Source organism: Delphinapterus leucas, chromosome 20 (assembly GCF_059928025.1).
Source record: "Delphinapterus leucas isolate spDelLeu-1000000601 "Yukka" chromosome 20, BTC_Dleu_Yukka2, whole genome shotgun sequence".
Taxonomy (NCBI): Eukaryota; Metazoa; Chordata; class Mammalia; order Artiodactyla; family Monodontidae; genus Delphinapterus; species Delphinapterus leucas.
In genome coordinates, this window is record NC_143148.1 from 25594619 (window position 1) to 25621568 (window position 26950).

Below are 26950 nucleotides of genomic sequence, written 5' to 3' on the forward strand. Positions count from 1 at the left end.
TGGCAAGTATAGGACTCTCCGGTGTTACTCAGACAAGCCAAATTCATTCCGGCCTCAGGGCTTTTGCACTTGCTGTTCCCTCTGCCTTGTCATCATCACTCAGCTCAAAGTCGCCTTGGCAGACAGGCCCTCCCTGACCAGCCTGTCCACTGTGGCCCCGGCCCTCCCCACACTCTGCTTTATTGGCATCACAGCCCTTCATGTGAGCTGACGCTATCTTCTTTGACTGTTAATTCGCTTGTGCATTGCCTGTTTCTAATACCCGATTGTAACCTCTGAGAGCAGGACCCTACTGATTAGTCTCACTGTAGTGTTCTCAGGGCCTGGCAGGTGGTAGGTGTTCACTACATTTTTTTTTTTTTTTTTTTGGCCACTTTGTGCGGCTTGTGGGATCTCAGTTCCCCAACCAGGGATTGAACCCAGGCCACTGCAGTGAAAGCCTGGAATCCTAACTACTAGGCCATCAGGGAACTCTCCCCTAATTTTTTTTTTTAAATAAATGAATGAGTGATGAATGATATAGATTAGGGACTGCACACATTTAAGTGAGATGGCTACAAAATGCTTTTAGAAATCAGTTTAGATTAGAGTTTTTCAACTCCGATGCCTGTAGGAGCAAGACCAGAAGCGTAAAGAAGTGAAGGAAGCAATTGCTAAGAGGATGAATGAACTAAAAAAAAATTAAAAAATTAAAAATTAAAAAATTTTTTAAAATAAATCATTAAAAAAAAAAAAAGGGGATGAATGGTAAGACAGACCCAGGCCTGGCGGTGAGATAGGGGGTGGTGGAGGCTGTAGCAACCCCACCTGAGTGCCCTGACTAAACGCGGGGCAGCTATCTCTAGCTGCCGTGGCCACAGGAGAACGCGGGCCCACTGTTGCCGGATCGCCTGATTATTCAAGAGAATCCAGAAATCTGAGTTTTTAACAGACAATTTCTAGCTTTTTAAATGCCAGCAACAGATAAAATTTTTTAAAAGCAAAGCCATCAGCATAACTCTACACACACCTAGACAGGGGCTGCAGGTCACAGGTCTGAGATGTGGTTTGGATGCACTGTCCTAAGATGTCCTTGGGGCCTGGGAGCCAGCCTGACTCATCTGTCTTCCCAGGCCCACCCAGCCTGGGCACAGTAGGTCAGCGAGTTAGAGGGTCCCTCTCCAGCCAGGCTGAATTCTGCCTTGGCCTGGGGTCACATTCAGGAGGTCTATCGTAGGGATGAAGGCAAATGAGCATGCGGAGCAAAGGGCTGTGTGGCCAGGCCTCTGACAGCTCACCTTGAACCTCTCCGAGGCAGACCTGGACATTGCGAGGCCTTTGGCTGTGAAGGGTAGTAAGACCACAGACAGCCGCATGGGATTCAGGGTGGCCACGGTGGTGAAGGCCTGGAAGAGGTGGAGAGGAAGCAGTGAGTGTCGCAGCCCCGTCCTGCTCCCCCCACCCCCTGAGACCCCATCCCTGAGCTTCAAGCCACAGAGCCAGACCCTGCAGCTTCCAACAAACAGGTCCTTCATACAGCAGACGCCAAGCTGGTATTTCGGGGAGACTGGGAAAAGTGGGGGAAAGAGCAGTCATCTTAAAGTCGCTTAGTGAAGGCCTGGTCGCTCTTGTAGCTTAGCTACTGGGTAATTCTGTGACTTGGACAGGTCACCCTCACCACAAGCTCAGTGTCCCCATTGGCATAATGCCCCAAATCCTAAAGGTGGTACAGGAATAGTTGTGAAGCACTGAAAAATTACATGTGAGAGAGCTTTGTCTACTGGAGACGTAGCTTTGTACTCTTATTGTTGTTAAAATCATATCTATTCTTATTTGCCTTAGATGCTCTTTTCTTTTCTAATATTTAAAATCTCCTCACGCAAAAAACAGAAATGTAGATCAATGGAACAGGATAGAAAGGCCAAAGATAAACCCACACACCTACGGTCAACTAATCTATAACAAAGGAGGCAAGAATATACAATGGAGAAAAGACAGTCTTCAATAAGTGGTGCTGGGAAAATTGGACAGCTATACGTAATTAGAACACTCTCTAACACCATACACAAAAATAAACTCAGAATGGATTAAAGACCTAAATTTAAGGCCAGACACTATCAAACTTTTAGAGGAAAATGTGGGCAGAACATTCTATAAATCCCAGCAATATCTTTTTTGATCCACCTCCTACAGTAATGAAAATAAAAACAATAATAAACAAATGGGACCTAATTAAACTTAACAGCTTTTGCACATCAAAGGAGACCATAAACAAAATGAAAAGACAACCCACAGAATGGAAGAAAATATTTGCAAACGAATCAACTGACAAGGGATTAATCTCCAAAATATACAAACAGCTCATGCAGCTCAATATCAGAAAACCAAATAACCCAAACAAAAAATGGGCAGAAGATCTAAATAGACATTTCTCCAAAGAAGACATACAGATGGCCAAAAAGCACATGAAAAGATGCTCAGCATCACTAACTATTAGAGAAATGCAAATCAAAACCACAGTGAGTTATCACCAGTCAGAATGGCCGTCATCAAAAAATCTACAAACAATAAATGCTGGAGAGGGTGTGGAGAAAAGGTAACCCTCCTACACTGTTGGTAGGAATGTAAATTGGTACAACCATTATGGAGAACAGTATGGAGGCTCCTTAGAAAACTAAATATAGAACTATGATATGATCCAGCAATCCCACTCCTGGGCATATATCCAGAGAAAATCATAATTCGAAAAGATACATGCACCCCAATGTTCATGGAAGCAACCTAAATGTCCATCGACAGATGAATGGATAAAGAGATATGGCACATATATACAATGGAATATTACTCAGCCATAAAAAAGAATGAAGTAAAGTCATTTGCAGGAACATGGATATTATCATACTAAATGAAGTCTAAGTCAGACAGAGAAAGACAAATATATGATATCACTTATATGTGGAATCTAATAAAAAAAATGATACAAATGAACTTATTTACAAAGCAGAAAGAGACTCACCAATCTTGAAATCAAACTTATGGTCCCCAAAGGGGAAACAAGGGGGGAAATGATAAATTAGGAGGTTGGGATTAACATATACACCCTGCTCTATATAAAACAGATAACTAACAAGGACCAACTGTATAGCACAGGGAACTCTACTCAATATTCTATAATAACCTATATGGGAAAAGAACCTGAAAAAAAATGGATATCTATATCTATATCTGAGTCACTTTGCTGTACACCAGAAACTAACACAACATTGTAAATCAACTACATTCCAATAACAATTTTAAAAGTAAAAGAAAAAAAAATCTTCCTAAGCATCAAGCCTAATCCATGCCTCACCCTCTCAGGAGACCTCCCCTGACTACGGCAAACCACCTTTGGCCCTCAGGATCCCAGAATGTGACCTCCTGGAGGTACCCTGGGGACCTTCCAATTCATGCCATTCATGGCCCATCTCCACCCACTTCTGGGTCCAGCTTAACCTCAGTTCCAGTGGAGCAGGAACGCTTTGGTCTAGCCTGGCATGGTGTGAGTGCAGCGTGACCCTAAAGTTCCACTGAGCGTTCCCCTTACACAGACTGCCGTCCACCCACCAACTCACCGGGGTGTTTCCCTGGTGTGTGCCGGGGCCTAGCAGAGGTGACTGCCGTCTGGAGTGCAGAGGAGCCCTTGGTTGCAGACTCTCAAATGCTCCCCCTCTTACTTCAGTTGTGGTCTCCTGGCCTCCCTGGCTGGCTTCCAACCTCTCTAAGAGCAGCACTCTGTCCTATTCTCAAAGAATTGGATTCCTAACCTTGAAAGGTAGCTGCTGCTTCCCAAGGCCAGGGTCAGACCACAAAAGAAAAGACAGAAGAGGCTAGACTTTTGTATTTAAAATGCATTTTCATTTCCCTATTTTGGGATCAGAGGAACTCCCCACTTTAGGATTTTCAACTAGGATTTTCAATCTCAGCGTCGTCCGGGTGTTAACCACAAATTTCACCTCCCCTGCACCCCCAGATGACTGTTTCCCCTGTCCCACAGCTGCTATGCAAGGGATATCGGTTCCTCAGATGGACTGAGAAGGAAGAAAGCTCGAGACCCTAAAAGTCTGGAAGATCAAGATCAATTTGTATTATTCATTTGCAAAATCTTCAGACCTTTCAGCGGCCTAGACTAGAAAAGGACACATGAGAAACCTCCCTGTCAATATGGGGGAGGAAACAAAGTACCCCAAACACTCACTACTGAAGCTGTGAGTTTCAGCCGTAAGCCTGTGTGGATGAGGAACGTCACTACTGAGGCCATGGAGGAGGCTGTGAACAAGGTGGTAGTGGTCAGGCTCAGGATAAACCCACGCTTCTCCAAGAGCTCCATTTCCTTTCTTCTGAGATCTGGAATTCATCACAAGAACAGTCTCCCAAGAGCATAGAGCAAGCCCCGGAACATGAAAGAAATCCCCAGAAGGTGAGAGGCTTGGCCTGCCATGACATTCCCAGACTCTGAGCAGAAAGCCAGAGTTTCTGTACTTTTAATGGTTTTTGAAAATTGTTTCTCCCAGGTGTACATTTATTTTTTTAAGATTTTTTTTTTTTAAGACTGTTTTTTTTTTAAGACTGTGTTTCTTTTTGTGGTACGCGGGCCTCTCACTGTTGTGGCCTCTCCCGTTGCGGAGCACAGGCTCCTGACGCGCAGGCTCAGCGGCCATGGCTCACGGGCCCAGCCGCTCCGCGACATGTGGGATCCTCCCGGACTGGGGCACGAACCCGTGTCACCTGCATCGGCAGGCAGACTCTCAACCACTGCACCACCAGGGAAGCCCAACACTAACAGTTTTTAAAGGCTCAGCCTGGGGTACATCCTGGGAACTGGGAGGACATCAGGTTAAGGTTAAAAGGACATCACTTCTTAGGGATTCAGGTTGGTAATTCCAAAAGACATTAATGAATCGATTCCTCAAAACTTTTGTGACTTGGAATGTCAGCTTTTATACACCGAACTAGGCAGTATATGTTGGGGAGGTAGCGAGTGGGCCAAAGAGTCTATAGCAAAAAAGAGAAAGGAGGAGAAAAAGCCTCAGCTCCTGCCCAAAAATGTAGTTAGTAGTAGTAGTAGTAAAATGAATGGAATAGACTAGACTAGACTAGACTAGAAGACTATAAGCTGCTCTCTGGAATGTGGCTGCTAGTAGTAGTAGCAATAGTATAGAAAAATATAACTAGTATTGGGCACAGTCTATGTGTGCAGGTATTTATTGACATTGTCACACCAACCATATAAAGCAGGTATAATCATTCCAGCTTTACAGGTGGAGAAGCTGAGGCTCAGAGTGGCAAAGTAACTTGTCCAGGGTCACACAGCTAGTAACAGGAGAGCTGTGAACCTGGTGTGTCTGTCTCCACTCTCCCACCCTGCCTCAAGCCTTCCTGCCTGGAGAAGGCATGGCGAGCCCACCTGCCACATGCACATGTAGCCTCTTCTGGGTGCCTGGAGAGGTGACACCTCCATGGGCTTATTGTCTTATAGGCCATCAGCTTCTTCACCAGTGACATACACTACCTGTTTGAAGGGGTGTACTATGGGCCCCTGGCCTTGCTCACCTACTCACAGCTGATAGCCTGCAGCACCACCTCCTGCCTCACTCTTGGACCCACAGCGCTCATTGTCGTGCTTTGCTCTGTCCTGAGTTTACCACTGGAGGTAATGTCTTCCTTTGCCACCCATTTGATGTTGGACATTCCCTAGAACTCCTAGGGCTTTGGAATCCAGGGTACTTCTCAGTGGGAATGTTGACTCTTGTTGACTGCTCATTCCGCTGCGGGTGAGATTCAGCTTCAATTCCTACCTCAGATGGTTCTCTGGCCACAATGCTGGCCTCATAAATAGGAGGTGAATCTTATGGGTGAGGTCCACCTCGTAGGTTTCTGTGATGGATTATCTGCTTCACAGACTTTCCTCAGTAGCCACCCTCTGTGTAAGATTTTGGTTCCTTTTTTCTACCCAGAATGTGCTGATATAATAAAGCAGATAGCATTTAACATCGGCACAGTATAATGGGGGAAAGGAAGCAAATTTGCTGCCCACGATTCAGCTGAAATAAAATTGGGCAAAACAGGAAGCGACTCTTGGATTTGTGTGCTCTGAATTATTGAAATGGAGTGTTTTCCTCCCTCAGCTCAGGTATTCTGATCAAAAAGTGATTGTAGTCCTCCTGTACAGCACAGAGAACTATATATTCAATATCCTATGACAAACCATAATGGAAAAGAATATGAAAAAGAATATACATATATATCTATAACTGAGTCACTTTGCTGTGCAGAGAAATTAACACAGCATTGTAAGTCAACTGTACTTCAATAAAATTTTTTTTAAAAAAGGTGATTGTAATTGGTAGAGAGTTTAGGGCTCCCAGAGGCAGAGGAGTCGTATTTCTGTTTAGTTAGTCATGGCTTAGCTTGGGACCCAGAAGAGAACGCCCCCCCACGCCCCCACCCCAGGATGTGTGAGGCAGGTGCCCAAGGCATGATGGCGTGGAGAGGCTTCCATTGGAACCCTTCAGTAGAGACCCGGAACTGAGAGTCACAATGGATTCAAACAGTGCAGGATTAGACCCAGGTATTCAGTCCACAACTGGAGTTTACCTTTGGAAATACTCTTAGTTGCCACACTAATGCCAGGCCACACTTTCCTGCCCTTATAAAAGATGCTCTTGCTGCAACCCGACTGCAGATATTCCTGGCCAGAAAGGTTGTGAAGATACAGAATCATGCATCTGAGGTCAGCGACCAACCAGCACACCCGCGTGACCAGTGAAGTTCTCACATGCATTAAGTTAATTAAAATGTACACCTGGGGCTTCCCCAGTGGCGCAGTGGTTGAGAGTCCGCCTGCTGATGCAGGGGACACGGGTTTGTGCCCCGGTCCGGGAAGATCCCACATGCCGCGGAGCGGCTGGGCCCGTGAGCCATGGCCGCTGAGCCTGCGTGTCCGGAGCCTGTGCTCCGCAATGGGAGAGGCCACAACAGTGAGAGGTCCGCGTACTGCAAAAAAAAAAAAAACCTGTTAGTGTTGAGGGACATAACTTGGTAGAGACACTCTGGAGGGCAATTTAACAGTATCTTTTAAAATTAATGATTGCACAAACCCCATGACCTGCCAGTTTCATTTCTCTGTTGAGAAACATTCTCCTGTGCTGGAGGAAGCACATATACAAGGATGTTCATTGCAGCACTGCTTATCGCAGCAAACCCAGAAACACCCTAAATGTCCGTTGTTGGGGAAAGGTTAAAGCGTCCAAGAAGTATTGGATAATATTGATGTAAAAATCTCACCCCAAAATCTATATTCTACATTTTCTATTGGTAAAACCAAGTTGCAGAACACTTTGTAAAATGCAGTATCATTTATGGAAAAACACGCACACAAATACAATATGTTTTCTATGGGTAACTTGCATGTGTACCTAAATGTACTTTAAAAAGTTTGGAAGGTGATGGTAGTCACCTCCAGGCATAAGGGGGGTGATGAGGTGTAGGGTGTCATCTATACTATTTTATTTTTTTTCCAAGAAGAATGTATTCAGGTGTTTTCAAAATTAATTTTAATATAAAATTTATGGGAGGGCTTCCCTGGTGGCTTAGTGGTTGAGAGTCCGCCTGCCGATGCAGGGGATGCGGGTTCGTGCCCCGGTCCGGGAAGATCCCACGCGCCGCGAAGCGGCTGGGCCTGTGAGCCATGGCTGCTGAGCCTGCGCGTCCGGAGCCTGTGCTCCGCAATGGGAGAGGCCACAGCAGTGAGAGGCGCACGTACCGCAAAAAAAAAAAAAATTTATGGGGGCAGCTCTCTAGAAATCCTCATATGAGCAACTACTTCCATCTCCAGTTCCAAATGGGTCATGTTGTTTTCTGCTTCTGTGAAGATGTTTGGGGAAATTGGGCCTCACATACAGTAGGGACTTAGAACAGAGGCAAACAGAAAAGGAGCCAGGGTTGGCCTCGGTGCAGAAAGTCTCCTCAGTGAGGCAAGTGAGGGCACTGGTTCAGAGCCTGGAATTTGCAGCCAGGCTCTACTGCTTACCAATCATGTGACTTGTACAAGTTTCATACCCTTTCCTGGCCTCAGTTTCCACCTCTGTGACAATGCGAACAATAAAGGAAACTACCGCATAAGAGGGTCGTCAGAGGACCAACTGAGCTAAGTAAAGCCCCTGGGACAATGGCTCAGAGGAAGTTAGCAGTTACTGTGATGACTCTGTTGAGATGAACAGGGAGAAGGGCTGCTGTGAGTCCTTTAACTCCAGTCAAGTGCAGGAGGACAGGGCAGCCTCCTGCTTAAGCCCTAACAGAAATTAATGATACCATTTAACACATGAATCACCGGCCCCCTTCCACATACTTTACATGTAAATACTAACTCATTTTATCCTATGAGACAACAATTCTATAAGGCTGGCCCTATTATTATCCCACAGCTCCAGAGAGGCTGAACAAGTTGCCTAAGGTCACAGAACTAATAAAATGGTGAAGAATAACAATAATGATGATAACAATAAATATCTTATATTTGTTAGCATTTGAATTAGAAAAAGCATCTACTTGGTGCTTATTAATGGTTAATACAGCAGACGTTATTTTGGACATTGTCCTGTGTAATTTGGATTCTGGGCTCTTCCAGGGATAGAGTAGTGAATCTGAAATGGTTCGTGTCTTTGAAGGGGGCTCATTTGAGTGGAACAGCCAGATTTGTGCTTGGTGGGGAGTGGGGGCAGAGGGTGGGATCTAGAGACACTATCATGAAGGAGAGGACGTCTCAGCTGGGCCTTGAAGGATGAACAGAATTTTTAAAGGGCAGGGGCAGTGATGTGAGCAAAGCTGCCAGGGGATGGACATGTCTGGTCTATCTGGGGACTGTAGGTTTAGCCCCACCAGGCTGGGAGGGTGGAAGCCAACCTAGGACTAGAGGAGGGGACACAGAAGGAGATGAGGCTGGAAAGTTGCTGATGCCAGATCACAAAGGAGTTTGGCTTGAGGGTAAAGAGCCAAAGCAGTAGTGAGTTTTCCAAAAATTAAAATGTGTGTTTCAATATAAAAGTAATCCATGCTCCTCAAGGAAATTGGTAAGCAGTAGAAAAACAGGGAAAGTAAAATTAAATATAGAAAATTCCAATATCCCCCCCATGAGTCTGGGCCATAGTTGGTCATATCTTTCTTCAATCTCTGCCATTGTTTGTCTGTGTTATGCTGTAGGGAGCCCCAGACAATAACAATAACCAGGCCTGTAAGTATTCCTCTGCAAATAAGAAACTTAATACTGAGAGGGTTTATCTCTGCTCGCTTTTCCCTAGATTTCCCTGAGCTACCAAGTCCTCCCATACCTTCTTCCCCAGGTTGTCTTGAGGGGATATGCTTTCTGTTGTGCCTCTACTCAGGATTTGTGCCTTTTGGTTCACTGCTGTATCCCCAGGGCCTAGAACAGGGCCTGGCCCAGAGTAGGCCTCAGGAACTATTTGTTGAATGGATGGATAAATCCTCTCTAAGGTTCTGAATACAACTGGCATCCCCCTGGGTTGTTGTTGAACTGCTCCTACGACCCCAGAGGCAATTGTTGATGGTTATCAACATTCACCCTGGGAATGATTTCCTTTCTCTTTCTTCCTTCTCGCCTAACTCCCTCTTCTCCCTCCCTTGGCCTCCAGGAAAGTGATGTCTCCAGGAGAAGGAAGAAACTACCAACTCGCCTCCACGTGCAGCCTCATCACTTACCTCTCCCATGGTGATGTGTGTTAAAGACTTCAATCGTATCAGCTTCTCAAAGGCAAAGGAGAAGACAGCTGTACAAAACCTGTTGCCAGTGTGCTGGTTGATGACCCAGCATGAGCACATGCCCAGAGACTTCATACACTTGGTGATAAAAAGGGCAAAGCAAAGCCCTACTCCATAGGCAATGTTCCCCAACCGTTCTTCAGTATATTCCAGGATCTTTGGTATAACCAGCATCTAAAAGGAAACAGGAGTTTGGATCATTCAGACTTCCCAAGCCTGCTGTCAGGCAACACCAACCCAATATGCACCATATGTGAAGTCCTCAAGTCAAGGGAGGGGGCTTATTGAACGACCACCACGGACTCAATCCTAATCCTGCCCTCCAGGAGGTTGCAGTCCAGTCGGAGGAGGCTTGGGAGTTCAACTGACCCAGATCAGAATCCCAGCTCCACCACCTCGTAGCTGGTCCTAAAGCCAAGCAGGATCCTGTGGGACTCCTGGACACAGAAGCCTTTCTGTGTCCCCCGTTTCTTGTTTGTAGGAAATAGGCTTCAGCCTCCATGACCTTCCCTGGGTTCCAAAGGGTGAGTTCAAACAGTTGCTAATCAGGGAAGGAAGGGGATGCAGAGACAAAGGAGGAGCAGCCAAGAAACAATAGTGCAGCCTCGGGGCAGGTCCTGGTTCCACCTCAAGGGATACACATAGCAATATCTTTGAGCTCTTCTGCAGAACTAAAACCCCCAATAAATGGAAGATGTTAACTACTTGATGAAGCATTCTTCATTCCAGAGAGATGGTCACAGTTTGACAACCTTGAAAACCACAGGAGCTCATCAGGATACCACCTGAGGCCAGATTAAAGGAATGCAGGCCCTGCACGTACCCTGATCCTTGTCAGCAACCTCGCCCTTGAACCATTGCTATAAAACTCCTCACCAAATCCCCCCCAAAAGGGACACACAGTTTTGAGGGCATTAGCCCACTGTGTCCCCCTTTGCCTGACAAAGCAATAAAGCTCTTCTTTTCTACTTCTCCCAAAATTCTGTCTCTGAGATTCAATTCGGCACTGGTGCATGGAGGCAGTTTCAGCATCAGTCCCGACAGGAAACAGAGGACACAAACAAACGGGGTAATTCAGGAGTTAATAACAAGACTATTTACAAAGGTGTGGGCAGAACTGAGGAAATTCAACAGGGATGGGGAAGCACCCTGGAGCTAGCAACAGCAGGGAACTAAGGGGAGGAGACAGGGTGAGGTTACTGAAACCCAGAAGGAGAAAGTCATACAGAAAGGCCCCCTCATTTTCGGATCTGGTCACCAACGTCCAGTGACAGGAAGGGAGGCAGTCAGAGCAATAAATATCTTGCCCTCACTTTCTCCTTCCCTCCAGCCTCCCGTTAGAATCTCCCACTGGTCCAATCCAACCAGAAGCCAGAAGCAGGGGGACCCCATTGATGTGATCCATAAAGGTCACACATTAGGGGCACAGGGCGGTGCAGAGAAAGGTGGAGAGTGGATCTGGAGGGACAAATGGAGGATATGCAGCACACTAACTGTCACCCAAGTCACTTATCTCTGTGTCAGCTGTTGCTTCCTCCTAACTTACCTCCATCCTTCCCTGAGCTGGTAACAGCGCCTCAGTTTTCTTCTGGGGAGACTCTCGCCTGCCCCAATGCACGCAGTCTAGGCTGGATTGTCAATCAAAATGCTCCACTGCTGGCCAACAGGTGAGCACGTGACCCCAGCTGGGACGGCCAGACTCGCTGTCTGCAGTGAGAATCTTGGGCTGAGGAGCTGATAGGAAATAGCAAGCCCATTCATCCCAACCATGGTACATGGAGGAGACCTACATGCCCAGAGCTGCTCAGCCATTTCTCAAAGCAGCTCGTGTATACAGAGCTAGGCCAAGTTCTAAGTGCTTTATATGCTTAACTCATTTAATGTCATCCTATGAGGCAGGTAATTTCGGGCTCTCCATTTCACATGTGAGGGTTCCTATGACGACTACGGCTGAGGGTGTCATGGGGTTCACGAGGAAACCAAGGCACAGAGGAGGTAAACAAATTGCCCAAAGTCACCCAGAAATTAAGTGGCAGAACTAAGGTTAGAACCCAAGCAGTGGCTGCAGAATTCACACTTCTAACTACTACTAGCTCCACTGTCCCCAGAAAGTCTTCATTTTCTGAGCAGCAGCTGAGAGACAAAGGCATCCCCAATTCTTGGCATGGATTTCAACATGCTAACCTCCAAGGCCTGGAGTCCCGAAACCTCCCCAAGCCTGCCACTTACTGGCCCCAGAACACTCGCGGCAGAGAAGCAGCAGTCCTGGAATCTCAGCATCACTCCGAAGCACTGAAGCTTTGTCAGTTCCATGCCTTGAGACTTCTTCTTCCCAAAGGAGATGAAGCCTTGAAAAGAGGAAAATTGAGGCAAATGAAATCTCTTTGTGTGTGTCACCCAATTGTCCTAGTTCTTGCTAGTCTAGGGTCTTGGTCACAGAAATAATCAAACATAACACAAATAGAGAGAACAGTATAGGGTATCTCCCCAGATATGCATTCCCCAGCTTTAAGAATTATCAACATTTGACATTTTTATTTCATCTCTCCTCCCCTCCACTTTTTTTTTTTGCTAGAATATTTCAAACAAATCCAAGAGATATCATTTCATCTATAAATGCTTCAGTGTGTGTCTCTTCCAGATAAAGCCTTAAAAAAAACCCCATAGTGACCATAATAACAATAGTTATGAACTAATAACTATTCATTATTAGTAACTATTAATTAATAGCTATATATTAATAACATAGTAAGAATAATTCCTTAATGGCATTTAATCCAACTTTCTCTAATTATTTCAAAAATATGTTCTTACAGCTGGTTTGCCTAAATCAAGATCCAAATAGGGTCCACTCATCGCAGTTAAAAGACAAATCTGACAGGCCTCTCGCATCTCACTTTAATCTGTAACAGTTTGCCTTCCTCTGCATTTTCTGCCATTTACTTGTCAAAGAAACTGAGTTATTTATCCTGTAGAGTTTTCCACATTCTGGATTTGACTGATTGCATCCCTGTGGGTCTGTCTAACATAAATTTCTATTCCCTGTGTTTCCTATTAAACTGCTAGTTAGATCTAGAGGCTTAATAAAATTCAGAATTCAAGTCAGCTGGCAAAAATACTTAATGGGTGATGTAGCGTATGTCCTTTTGCATCACATCAGAAGACGTACAACGTCTGCTGTCCCACTTTTAGTTATGTTAAGCTTGATCAGTGAGTTAAGTGTGTCAGCCTGATTCATTCATTGCCCAGTTCCCCATCACTGATGATCGTTGCCTACATCCACTTCCAACAGGACTGGCAAGATGGTGATTTGTCTAATTCTGTCATTCCTTTTCTATTTAGTAGCTCGAATTTTTTCTGTAAAAAGTAACTTTCCCTCATCAACTATTTTGTTACCCTGAATTACAGTAGGTTGAGGAAACCGCCTAAGGCTTTGAATAATGTCACTCTTCCATTTTATACGCAAATTAAGATTCATAAAACCCAGAACTCTGACCTCCAAAAAGTGCCCTCATTTATTTCAAAGTCCCCCAAAGGGTGCCCCAGTGTTGGATCATCCAACCAAAAGTGTATCCTTATTTTGACATCCCAAGCTAATGATGCCTGGGAGGTTTGTGCTACACCAGCAAAACAGAAACACCAAAAACATTTCGTTTGGGTTTCAAAACATTTCATTTTTTTCCAGAAAAGCATCAAAGAACTTATCGTGAAAAAAATTAAAATTATGTTGACTTCCTTACACTTCTTTTTTATTTTGAATTATATTTGAGGCAGGAACAGGGGACTGGACAATAGTCATTGTGATATTCAAGGCTTCCAGCGTCTTAATCTGGCCCTTGGATGCCTCCCATGCATCTGCAATGCAATCTGTCAGCTGCAGGCACCGTGCTGGCATCGGCCCTTGGACTTCCTGGCTCCTGCGCCCCTATGTCCGGTTCCACTGTCTGGAAAGCGGTCACCACTGCCCACGATGAGAACATCAAGGACTACGCCAAGGGACTCAGATGCTCCCGGAAGGTGCTACTCCTTAGACTGCGAGAGCACGGTGGACAGAACAGCCTCCCTTGTTTGGCCGCCCTTTGCTGCCAGGGCCTGACAGCAGCACTGTTTTTGCATGTTCTCAAACAGCTCTGTCAGCATCTGGGTCTCATTCTCTGCCCAGAATCTCACCAAGTCTCTCATGGCAAGCAGTTCTAGCCCTTTCTACTCTTTACCCTCCAGCCATGGATACTCATGCCTAGCCTAAAACCAGAAGGGAACCAATACCCTGAGAATCTTTCTGTCCTACTTTCTTTCACCTGCAATCAAAACTCCAGGCCTCTTCTTTCTTCCTGAGTAATGAAAACTACACCATCCCATGTCCACCTATGTGGACCAGATAACTTGAACAGCCTGGGCCCTAGCTCAACCAAGCAAAAATGTCCCCCGGACACCTGTCTGTGTTGGAGGCTTCTATTGCTTGTAGATGATATTACTCAGGACAGGCCGTGGAGCCACATCTCCTCATTCCAGCCCTAACCCCACACATAACACAATCCACAGAGACAACAAGCTCTAGAGTTGTTTCTATTGATACTTTGACTAAACAAATCCAAGTTTTCCGTAGCCTGCCCACAGCTCTCCTAGCAACTCTATCAATTTCTGGCCATGATTATTAGACTTAGATTCAAGAGACTTGGTTTCAAATTTCACCTCCTCCATTCATTAGCTATGTGATTCAGGGAACATCATTTCATTTCTCTTCATCCTGGTTCTTCACTTGTAAGTTGGGGAAAATAATATCTGCCCTGTTTATTTCATAACCCTATTGTGATGGTCAAAGAAGACAATGGATGGGAAAATGCTCTGTAATTGTAGAACAATAAAAATGTGAAGAATTATGAGGGTCCTAAGGATGAAGGTGATGGTGGTGATAATGGTGATGCTGCCGAGAGCGGTGGCAGTGATGATGGTGACAGTTTGTCAGCATATCCTTATAGAATCCAAAGCCCTTTTGAAGGATTAGGGAAGACACACCCCAGAACGCCACCTGTTAAATGGAGAACATATAGAAAGAAACCCCTCTAAAGGTGTGAATGCATGGATAATTACCTTTCCAAAGAAACATCCAAAAAATGGAGTGATTGCAAAAGTGTTGGCAGTCAGGCCTTGTGAGTTATAGAATTCAAAAGGCAGCATCAGTGAACAGGAAGTGAAGGGAAGTAAATCAGGAGATCTTGGGCTTCCCTGGTGGCGCAGTGGTTGAGAGTCCGCCTGCCAATGCAGGCGACGCGGGTTCGTGCCCCGGTCCGGGAAGATCCCACATGCCGCGGAGCGGCTGGGCCCGTGAGCCATGGCCGCTGAGCCTGCGCGTCGGGAGCCTGTGCTCCGCAATGGGAGAGGCCACAACAGTGAGAGGCCCGCGTACCGCAAAAAAAAAAAAAAAAAAAAAATCAGGAGATCTTGTCCTCACAATGGTTAGGGAAGAACAAGCAAGCTAACATTTAACTGATTGCCTGTTCTGCATCTGGCATTTTCCTACATGCTTTACACTGAATCTATTACCTCTTGATTCTTACAACAATCCTATGAAGGACCATGAGATTAATTTTTTATAATTTACTATTTTATATATAGAAACACGGGACCCTGAGAGGGTAAGTAACTCATCTGACATCATAGCTGGTAAAAGGTGAGATTCCGACCAGTATCTGACATTATCCAAAAGGTGCTCCCTGGAAACTTTTCTTTTTTTTTTTCCCGAGTAAGTCTGAGAAGCAATGAGTCAAAGTTTAACCAGTTTCTGTATTCTCAGTGTCTTCGCTACACTGATTTTCTTTATAAATCTCTGAGACCTGGAGACAGCATGCAACAGTTCACAAGCTCCCTGACCACTGAATGCTCTTTTCAGGGAACACATTTGGAAAATGCCATCTACACCTGGGGTATCTCATAAGCAGCTAGAGGTAGTAACATGAGTACAGGACGTTTCAAATCACTTATTTTTCCCCCATATGATCTTCCTATCACCTTGTAAGGTGGGTGGTACCGGAAATTTAATCCCACAACTAGTTAGTGGTGGCTCAAGGATTAAGAACCTGGGCCACTCACCAAAATTGAATCATCAGTGACACAGATAAATGCTTGATCCACAAAAAAGAGGCAAAAGGGACAAGAAGCAGAAATTTCTAACTTCTCAGAGTCCTGGGCCCCCAGGCAAACCTGATAAAAGATGTGAATTCTTGTTCAAAAAAAAAGAGCTCTAGCCCATACATATAAAATATGTAAATTATTTCTTAACTCCACATTAAAAACCTCCAGACTAGAGTGCGGCCTCATGCTACAAAGGAAGAACTGGTATATTTTGGCTGTCTGAGGATGGACCACCCCTAAACACACACATTTAAGCGACTCTGGTCACCATCCACCAAGACATGGTCTTTAACCAACCCCACTGGCTTGCCCAACGTGACTTTACCTTTTGGTATTTGTGGCTGAGGCATCATGTACTGACAGCTGGGGGATGGTGTCCTCATCTAAGCGTTTCCGTAAACCTTGGATCATGACTGGGCTGAACCATGACAGCGTTAGGTAAGAGAACAGGCCAGCATCATCCAGGGGCTTGGGCGCAGGAAACCTAGCAGAGAAGTCACAGGCAATGTGGTCACAGCAGGATGTAGGCGCCAGAGGTAGACAATTAAGTCAAGGGCAAGATTTGGAAGGGATGAGTGATAACTATGTAAAAACCACAGTGTGGTCATCTGGATATACAAAAAATTATTTTTTTTCATGACTATTATTTGTGATAGTTAAAAACTAGAAATAACAAAACACCCATTGATAGGGGAATGATTTAAAAAGAAAGAAAACCAGTATGGTACATCTTGTTCCGTATCATAGAAAACAGTGCAGAAGGGCCTAAAAATAGAGATGATCTACATGTAGAACATGGAAAGAGCTCTAAGAATATTAAGCAAGAAAAAAAAGCCACTTGCAGATGAAGAAATTTATTTAGTATATTTTTACTTATATAAAAAAGGAAAAACTAAGGGAAGGCAGACAAAACAATATATGTATCTATTTTACATACAATATATGTCAAATTGTATGACAATTTATATCAAATCATTAATAGTGTTTGGGATTAGAATTGGCAAAGAAATAGGAAAAGAGATTCTCATTGTTTTAAGTTTTCTGTTTTACTTATATAACTTCCACAAAAACAATAAAAATGAAAAAAGTAAATAAGAATGATTCACAAATACAAAAATAATGATTGGATTAGGGTGTTGAGATCGTGCGCAATTTCTACTTTTTTTTTTTTTTTTTGGCTGCACCTCGTGGCATGTGGGATCTAGTTCCCTGACCAGGGATCCAACCCAAACCCCCTGCATTGGAAGTGTGGAGTCTTAACCTCTGGACCACCAGCGAAGTCCCAATTTCTACTTCTTTTTTCAAAATTGTCTTTAATGCTAAATAATTCAATATGAAGAAAATTCAATTTTTAAAAAAACATTTGGGGAGAAAGACATGAAGGCAAAAATGCGAAACTCGTGGGATATTCTTTGTTTTCGGCTATGGCCTCTTTTCTCCATGTTCTGGCCTTTTACATCCTCCCAGCCTGTCAGTAACCATGGTTGTACATTCTGGGCAATGCTGGCCATGCCTTTGCCAGAGATGTTGGAGAGAGAAGGACTGATGGGAAGATGAGACATTGCAGCAGATGTATGGGGCCATCTGTGATCACAAGAATTGGGCCAGAACTGATGAACTGGCGCCGATATTCCAAAGGCTCAGCAGAAACACTGTCACTCCAAGATAAGGCTGCCCAGGTAAACTCAAGCACCAAGGTTCTTCGTGCTGGCGGAGATAAGATGCATTCGGTGGGTAACAACCTAGGTAGTATTGATAGAAGCTCAGATTTAAAAAATAGGAATACCAGTGCAGTTTGTTTGACAGCTAAAATGTGGGAGGGAAGAGGGATCTGTAAATATGAAACAGGCTCCTGGTGATGAAACGCTGAGGAATCAGACTAGAAGTGTCATGGTCCTGTCAATATATGATGCATAAATGAACGTGTGTGTGAATCTGTGGGGGGCCCTGAAACCATGGGTGTATAAATCAGAAAGTCATTTGGTGATGGTTACTTTAAACTATGGTTTGTTAGAGAAGGCTCCATGAATTTCTTAAACTCAAGTTTAAGGGTAACATCATAGGGCATGTTACCCTTAAACGGCCCTTTCAATGGCTGCCCATTTCTCTCAGAATGAAGACGAATGTACTTAATGTGGCCTGTGGGGCACACATGGTCCCCCAGCGCCTGCCCTCTGCCTGCAGCTCCATCTCGTGCCACACCCACTATCACACAGGACTCTCCAGAGACACTGGCCTCCTTCTCAGTTCCTGGACACATACATCACTGTGTTCCTTCCACCACAAGGCTAGGCCTTTGCACGTGCTGTTCCCTCTGCCCAGGTCATCCTTCCCTCACTCTTGCCTAGTAAATTCTTGTTCATCCTCCAGGTCTCAGCTTCAGTATCACTTGGAACCCATCACATTGTCGCTGTTCCCTTGTCCCTCACGCCCCATATTTCTTCACAGCACCTTCCTCAAACAGCTGTAATCACATGTTTATCTTCGAGCCTACGAGCTTACTGTCATTCTTCCCAATATGAGGTTGGTGACGGGCAAGGATCCTGTCTGTCTCACTCACTGTTATCCCCCCACCGTCTAGCACAGTGCCTGGCATGTGTAGGTGCTCAATGAATCCTTGTTGACTGACTGAATGAATGAAGGTGCTGGCTGTGCTTCCTTGATGTGACTCAGGCTTCTCAGGAGGTGTTTGGCTGTGTTGTGTGACAGGACGGTGTTGGGATATGATTATGTAGCCTTTGGGAGGGGTCCAGGTGGGAGGCTCTGAGGATCACTGCCCTGGAGGGTACCAACCCTTAGCCCCCCTTCAGGACTCACTTTGGCTTCAGACGGAAGGGAATCATGGTTCTCCAGGCAGCATCATACTTCCCCATCTCTGGTGCCTCAGGCTCCCTCACCTGCTGGCTCCAGGGGCTGTCTTCAAGAGTGAAAGTTTTCTTGGGAAAGATAAAACAAAAGCACATCAGTTTCAGACTTCACAAACACTGTCCTGAGGGAGTGAGGGACCAGCCACCCAAGGAGGGTGGATCTTTCCACATCCAGCCTTCTAGAGAACGGCTGGCAGAGTCAGATAGAGAAAGACAAATACTGTATGATCTCACTTATATGTAGAATAAAAAAACACCTACCCAAACAACAGCGAAACAAAAAGCCTGCTTGCTGGGTGCCAGAGCTGGGGGGTGGGGCGGGGAGGATAGGCAAAATGGGTGAAGGTGGTCAAAAGTACAAACATCCAGTTATAAGTCATGGGGGTGTGATGCACAGCGTGGTGACTATAGTTAATAACACTGCATTGCACATTTGAAAGCTGCTAAGAGAGTAGATCTTAAAATTCCTCACAAGAAAAAAATATTTGAACTACGTGTGGTGATGGATACTGTGGTGACCTTTTCATAATATATACAAACAGCAAATCATTACGTTGTACCTCTGAAACTAATATGTTTTATGCCAATTATATCTCAATAAAAATAAATAAAAGAAAGGTTGCCAGGCAGGGAATGAGCAATGGGCTGAGCGTCAGAACAACCAGGTCCCAACTCTGGCTCTGCTCCACATCGGCTGGGTGACTCTGAGGGGGGTCACTCCACCTCCCTGGGCTTTTATCTGTCATTAAACACTGTAGACAAGAAGAAAGGGCACTATTTTTAGTCATCCACAGAATGCAAGACCAAGTCACCCTCTGAGGGTAAACTACTAAAAAGTAATCAAGAAGTAAAAAAGTTAATCTGAAGACATTACATGTTACCCTTTTGACAAAGTGGGAAACAACTAAAATGAAAAAGATATATCATTTCTAGGACTTCATATAGAATAAATAACACTCTCTTGAAAGCACAGCAAGGGATCTATGGGAAGAGATTCAGAATAGTGGTTACTTCAGGCAGGGAGAGCTGGGAAATGGGATGGGTGGAAGACCAGTAGCTGGATGTGATTGTTAGGGTAGGAGCTGGTGAGTTGGTGATGGGTTTATTGGTGCTTATTATATTATTATAGGTAAATACATAGATAAATAGATGTGTGATAGAGAGACAGACAGAGAGATAGAGAGGGATAGTGGCAGAGAGATGTATGAACCATGAATGTGTATCATGACCAAGGATTATGATTCATCTAATTGTGGAAGCCTGAGTTCCATTAAAAAAAAAATCAAAGTTGAATAAATATAGGACAAAATTCTTTGACCTAGTTTATGACCATTGAGAATATCCTGTCAACTCAGTTTCCTGGTGTTTTGATGCAAAGGAGATCTACTTACATAGCTAAGTCCTGAAACCATGTCATCATCTACATCCAAGCCGAGATTCACAAGGTCACCAGAAGACCTGGGGACCCAGTGTATCTTCCTTCTGGTCATTTTCAGGTGTCCTGCCAATTCTTTGTTTCCCAGAATCAGAGAATCTGAAAAGGCGACAGGTAGGAGCAGATTAGATAGAGCCCTAAGCAGCCAGGAGAAGGGGGCTATCACCCAGCAGCGAGTGTACTGGGGGCCGTTGTCACAGCACCTGCTCTTCCTTCGGCTCGGAATGGGCTTGGGTCCCTCTCTTTAAACATCTACTTGGGTCTCAGCCCAAGATCACCTAGGGAAACCTCAAACCACCCATTCCCAACCCACATCCTTGGGCCAGGTCAATCTTCTTTAATATATTCAAGGCCTGCTCCTAAAACCATGCTTCTTCTTTTATCCCAGTTTGTAATTGTCCATTTACGTGAGTCACTGATATTTTAGAGTTCATTTCCTGCACTAAACAGAGATCCTCACGAGGGCAGAGACATGTCTACTTTGCTCACTATTAAATCTCTGGGGCCTAGGGATCTCCTAGGAGGAGAGCATGCGCTCAATAAATAAGTGGTGAATGGATGAATAAATAAATGAAAGAAATGTGATTTTGCCATTCTCTGACTTGGTTTTCACAGACTCAAGGGAGTGGATCTGGGCACAATTTAGGAATTTTAAATAACTAAAAATATATTAATTTGCTTTTCATTTTGCCTTTGTGAACATCTGATTCACTCCCAGAACATCCATGTGCCTGGGGCAGGAGCGGGGTGGTAATTAGTAATATTTCTGAAGGAATAGAAAGAGAAAGAAAATGTACAACAGGGCTGGCATCGTGGGGTATGATGGGTGTCTCACAGGGCCCCGTACTCAGAAGGGCTCCAGGCTTGGTTTAATGCTCTGCCCATCACCATCATGAAATTCTTCATAATTTGAACAAGGAGTCCCGCAATTTCATTTCGTACTGGGTCCTGCAAATTATGTAGTCAGTCCTGGTGTTCAGATACAGCTTTTGACATTCAAGTATTGGATTCTGCTTCAAGTAAACAGACCTAAAGACTAGCCTATTCTCTTGGGAGAAGATTCTCTAAATTCCTTTATTCCATTCCTTCCCATCTCACTTCCTTTTAGCAAATCACACCCAAATCTGGTGAACTCAGTTTCCGGAATTCTCCTATAGAGCCTACAAGATAGACTCCTGGGCTTCCCTGGTGGCGCAGTGGTTGAGAGTCCGCCTCCCGATGCAGGGGACGTGGGTTCATGCCCCGGTCTGGGAAGATCCCACATGCCGCGGAGCGGCTGGGCCCGTGAGCGATGGCGAGCCTGCGCGTCCGTCCGGAGCCTGTGCTCCGAAATGGGAGAGGCCACAACAGTGAGAGGCCTGCGTACCGCAAAAAAAAAAAAGATAGACTCCCCAGCCATGGCACCAGGCCATAAGGTATACAGTAGGCCCTCTGTACCCACATGTTTCGCTATCAGGATTCAACCGACAATAGATAACATTCGGAAAAAACAACCCCAAAAAAACAGAATGTTCCAAAAAGGTAAACTTCAACTGGCACAGGAAACTATTTACATAGCATTACATTTACAGCTATTTACATAGTATTTACATTTTATTAGGTATTATAAGTAATCTAGAGATGACTTAAAGTATATGGAAGGATGTTCTTAGATTATATGCAAATACTACACCATTTTATACAAGGGACTAGAGCATCCTTGGATCTTTGTATACACAGCGGGCCTGGAACCAATCCCCCCTCTGAACTGAGGGGCAACTGTACAACTGTGATGGTAGCAGTGGACCTTCCAGGGGTGATGGAAAATTAAAAAGAAAAGGAGGGATGTCAGGTAAGAGAGGCTGTCACATATTTCTTGTTTAAGGCTGTGGGAAGAGTCCAGTTTCTGGCTGCTAGGAACCAGCCTAGGACACACACACACATTAAAGTGAAATTGGCATGATTCAATGGAAGGAGGCCCTGGGGGTAGGACCATGGTGTACTGGTGTGCAGTTTATTCACTACACAAAGGTTCTCAGTGGAGGGAATGGGGAGGGGGAGGGGAGGCAGCAAATTCTAGATTGCTAGTCATGCACCCTGGCAAGGGGCTGTGTCCTCGGTCTCAGTAGTGTGCTGGTAAACGTGTGTATCTGTAACTAACCTGTGGCTCCAATTGGTGTAGTTCCAACATAATTGTTACTTGACATTTTGGTTTACCTTAATGAGTCTCTTTGCTGAAGAGTTTTCAAATACTGAAAGAATATTTTCTCATTTTTTGTTCTCTTCACAATGTAATGGCTACAAGCACCACACACTTGTTAATCTGCATTATTAACACTTCCTGAATTTATTTCTTAAGTCTAGACAATCAATAAAATAATAAAACAAGCCCAGATTTGTAGCCTTTGCTGATTTTTGTGGTGTAAATATTCCCATCCTGGATGATTTCAAGCTACCAACATGTTGGGAAGAGAGGCGCATCAAGAAATCCCTGTAAGGTTATCTCCAGGATACAAGTACAGTAGATGTAAATAACCTCAAAAGTATAAATAGTAAAATGTAGTGAAATAATTAGGAAATGACAGATTTTTGAGTATTACCTTTGTCTTTGATATTATTAATTGTAAGTCTATATAATTTAATTTTAATGTTTGTGTTTAACAACTGGGTTCTCAAAATTCCTGAAAATTTGAGAGTTTGTTCTTATGAACTAGCATCTTAAAATGGTAAGCCTAAACATTTATGTTCTGCTAATTAACCAGCAAGTAGGGGCTCATGAGGAAGACCAGATTCTTAGAGAACAAATACAGAAATTAGATTTTTTCCCACCTTTCAGTTATATTATGATTTGCCAACTGGTTTATTTATACACACCTGCAAAGAGATACAATGAGAGTTTTAAAGACGTGAGACCTTATAGAAATACAGAAGTCATCCAGGAAACTAGCAACAGGGAAAAGTAAAGCAAATGAAAATGAAGGGAATGCAAATGTGTGTAATGGATATGCTTGCAGAACACAAATTGCTCATCTCAACATAACTGGAACTCAGCCACATATTGGCTTGAGCTGCCTTCCATGTCTGTGAGGCCCACTTCCGCTTCCTTGAATGGCCGGGGAAATTCCCTCCAGAGTTTTCTTTGGCATCCTAGAAAAGTTCCCTGGCCTGCCACCTTCCTCTCAAGAAGATAGAGCTGATATTTCTTCATTCTAATTAGGGGCAAGCTCATCACTGTGGTCAGGCAGGGGGCCAGGACAGGACTGGGAGTAAACCAGAGAGGAAACAGATGCTTCCAGCCCTGTGCTCCCTGATCCCCAGGGGGCCAAAGTCATGATTAGTTTAGACACGGGCCATTTGCATATGGGGAAACAGCCTGTGTACAGGAGGGGGGCCCTTGGAGAGAGGTAACTTTTTTGGAGGAGCTGATTTATTTCCTCATTGTTCTTACCACTTTCCCAGCAGGGTCTAGTGTCCAAGGCCAGAAGGGGCACCAGAGGGTAGGGGAGGTGCCCATGGCGAGGGGCAGAGGGCCGGAGAGCCAGGCCTGAAGAAGATGAGATGATTAGACGGATCCCTTGCCTTCCCTGGGTAGCTGGGTAGCTTTCCAGGGGCTGGTTCTCAGAGCTCCTGGAGCCCCTCGCTGGCCGTGGCCGTCTTGTTGACTGCTGAATCCCTACAGCCCAGAACCTGGTCTTCTCTGTTCCAGAAACTGGGAAGCTCCTTCCCATCCTGGTCTTTGTCTGAATCCTAACCTCCGCTGAGATCACTCTCCTCCGAGCTCCCTGCAGAGCCTGGCCTTTCTCGTCATGTAGGTTTCAGCTCAAACACCACTTCTGCAGGGTCACCTTCCTAGACCTCCCTCCCTCATCTTGTCCTCCTGTCTCTAGCACCTTCTACAGATTTTCCTATTAGACTTCCTTTACTTATCACTTTCTGAAATTGTCATTTCTTTGGGGGCTTACTTATTTTCTGCCTACCTCACTAGAATGTAAGCCCTTTGACACCAGGGGCCTTGTCTGTCTGTTTCGCTGATGCATCCGTGAATCTAGATTACTGCCTAGCACATAGCAGATGCAGAATAAGTATTTGGTGGATCAATGAAGGAAGTAGATGTAGAGCTGGTTAAAGTAGGAACCAGGAGAGCCACATGGTTGCTTAAGAGCTCACACTTAGATTCTTGATGCTTTCCCAAGTGGGCTGGCACCCCATCACAGAGATAGACTGATGGGATAGAAAGAAGGTGTTCATAAAGCAAGCAACTTAAACGTGGACCCGGTCCCATACCACACCTTCTATGGTGCAGAAGGAATTTGTATTTAAAAATAAATCCAGCTATTATTATGTGACTAGACACTCATATTGCTTGTTGTTGTTGGGGAGAGTGTATGTTAAAAGCATTAAACATGATCAAAAAATATACTACAAGGTTTATAAGATGGTTTTTGAAGTTCTTCAAAAAATGGGGCCTTTCCCCCTTGTCCTTGGGGAGGTCTTGGTGAAAAGGTAAGCTCTTGGGGAGATGGGCCATGCATTTTTTAATCTTATTTTTTTTACCCCTAGAGTCTATCAGGGGGTGAGGTACTCAGCCCCATCCAGAGAGGTGATCCAGAGCTTGCTGATTGGATCTAGAATCTCCTGCTACCAGCCCAACTGCTCTCTAGGCCCTAGCGGCTAGGGCCCTGGTCTAGGAAACATCCTTGATGACTGTTTCTCCTTCACTCGTCATGTCCAATCCATCAGCGTGCTCTGTTGAAGCTACATTCAAACATGGCTTGAATCCACTGCTTCTAGTCTGAGCCTCATCACCTCTTGCCTGGACAATCTCAGCCACCTCCTAACTGGCCTCCCCGTGTCTGACCTTAAAACCTTGCATTCCATTCTCCACACAGCAGCCAATATGACCTTTTGAAAACATAAGCCTGAAAAATTATTCCACAACCTGAAACTGCCTATGGCTTGCATAGGGTTTAGAGTAAGACCCAAACTCCTTAGCAGACTCCTTATCCCAACTCTTCACTCCTTATAGGGTCCTCTATAGCCTCCCCTCCCTCTTCTCTCCTGCTTCCCTCAGCAGGCCCCACCTCAGCAAATTCCAGGAGCAGTCTCCTCAAACATCCTAAATTCATTCCAGCCACAAAGTCTTTGCAATCATTGCTGCTTCTGCCCGAAATAGCACCCGCCTTGGCACCCACCCCACGGCCTCTGCATGGCTGCAGTACGGGGCTCAGCTCTTCAGTGAGGTCTGCTCTGACCATGTAAAGGGCGTATCGCCATCCAAGAGGATTTTCCTTGCTTATTTTCTGCTGCTCCCCCTAGAATGTTAGCTCCATGAAAGCAGGAACCTTGTCTGTTGTGTTCACTGATGTATCCCCAGCACCTAAAGTAACACCCAGTACATAGTAGGCATTCAAAAAATGGTTGTTTAGAGAATGAATAAAAGGTGGGATCATGTCAGAGAAAGAGCTTTAGGCCGGAGACTCTGAGTTCCTGAATTTCTGTCTCCAGCACAGCAGCTAGGACACCTGCCTTCTCCTTTCCCTTACCTGCTGCACTGTATCAGACTCAGCTGTCTATGGGTCTGTCCCTCTGGCCAAGAGGTGCTTGAGGGTAGGACCTTGCCTTCTGTTCCGCTCTCTACCCTCCACAATCAGACCAGGGCCTTGCACTCAGCAGGCCCTCAACAAATGCATGTTGTCTTGACTAGACTTTCAATTCCCTCCTGGATTCTGACAGCATTGCTGGACTTCATATTTGGGGAAAAAATTCCGTCTGCAAGCTACAGCCAAACCCAAGTCAAATTCCAATGCGAAAGAGCTCCCAAGGGCCAAATCTGAAAAAATTCAAGCAATGATATACATGATATTATTGCATGATAGCCCATAAAAAACTGAATACCCACGAGTCCATACTAACATAAAAAGTAAATTATTCAATTATTGGGAAGGGAGATGGGGCAGCTTTTTCTTACAGATTTCAATTAATAAATGTAGACTTAACTCCCTACACATAGTTACTACTTATAATGAGAAAAATAGTACCTTAAAGTGGAGAAACCTAACAGATACTATTATACCTTCACCAAGGAATCACTGTCAAAGTCATCATTGGTAAGACATTTCACCATCATGTATCACTAAGGCACATCACTTCTGTGGTCTTCCTGACAAAAATGTATAATGTTGATCTTGAGAGAACATCAGATAAACCCAAATTGAGGGATATTCTACAAACTAAGGGATCAATACGTTTTAAAAGTTGCAAAGCTTTGAAACAAAAAAGAAAAGAAAGATTGAGGAGACAGCACAACTAAATGAAAAGTGGGATCGTGGACCAGAAAAAAGGACATTTGTGAGAAAACTGGCAAAATTTGCGGAAGTCTAAAGATTAGATAACAGGAGTGTTAGTTGCCCGGTTTTTAATAGTTGAAGGATGATTGTGTAAGACGATTACAGGGGAAGCTGGGTGACAGGTACATGAAAACTCCCTACTATATTTTTGTACATCTAAAATCAATTCGAATAGAAAGGTGCAAACATTTCAAGTGGACACAATTTACATGGGATCATCCTTGGGCATACAGCTCTGCTCTGTGGGAGCCTCCGCAGAAAGCGGAGTAGCGGGGCCGGGAGGCAGGGGTTTCGCCGGCGGGTGGAGTGCGCATCTCTTCGCGTGTGTACGGCGCGGGGCGGCGGCAGAGCCCGGGGGCCGGCGGGAGCGCGGAGCCGGAAGCGGCGGCGCGCGGGGG

General features: G+C 44.9%; 1 protein-coding gene across 1 annotated transcript in view; it reads right to left on the reverse strand.

The window, feature by feature from the left end:
- LOC149744629 (ATP-binding cassette sub-family C member 11-like) overlaps positions 1 to 23933 on the reverse strand; it is a 63536-nt gene extending 39603 nt beyond the window's left edge. The window contains exons 1-8 of the mRNA XM_089902472.1: positions 23654 to 23933; positions 20183 to 20325; positions 18742 to 18860; positions 16250 to 16408; positions 13677 to 13753; positions 12022 to 12140; positions 9733 to 9966; positions 1278 to 1385 (exon numbers count right to left, since the gene is read on the reverse strand). Coding sequence (XP_089758598.1) covers positions 1278 to 1385; positions 9733 to 9966; positions 12022 to 12140; positions 13677 to 13753; positions 16250 to 16408; positions 18742 to 18860; positions 20183 to 20325; positions 23654 to 23933 — 1239 coding nt within the window. The remainder of the gene's footprint in view (positions 1 to 1277; positions 1386 to 9732; positions 9967 to 12021; positions 12141 to 13676; positions 13754 to 16249; positions 16409 to 18741; positions 18861 to 20182; positions 20326 to 23653) is intronic.
- Positions 23934 to 26950: the final 3017 nt, after the last annotated feature.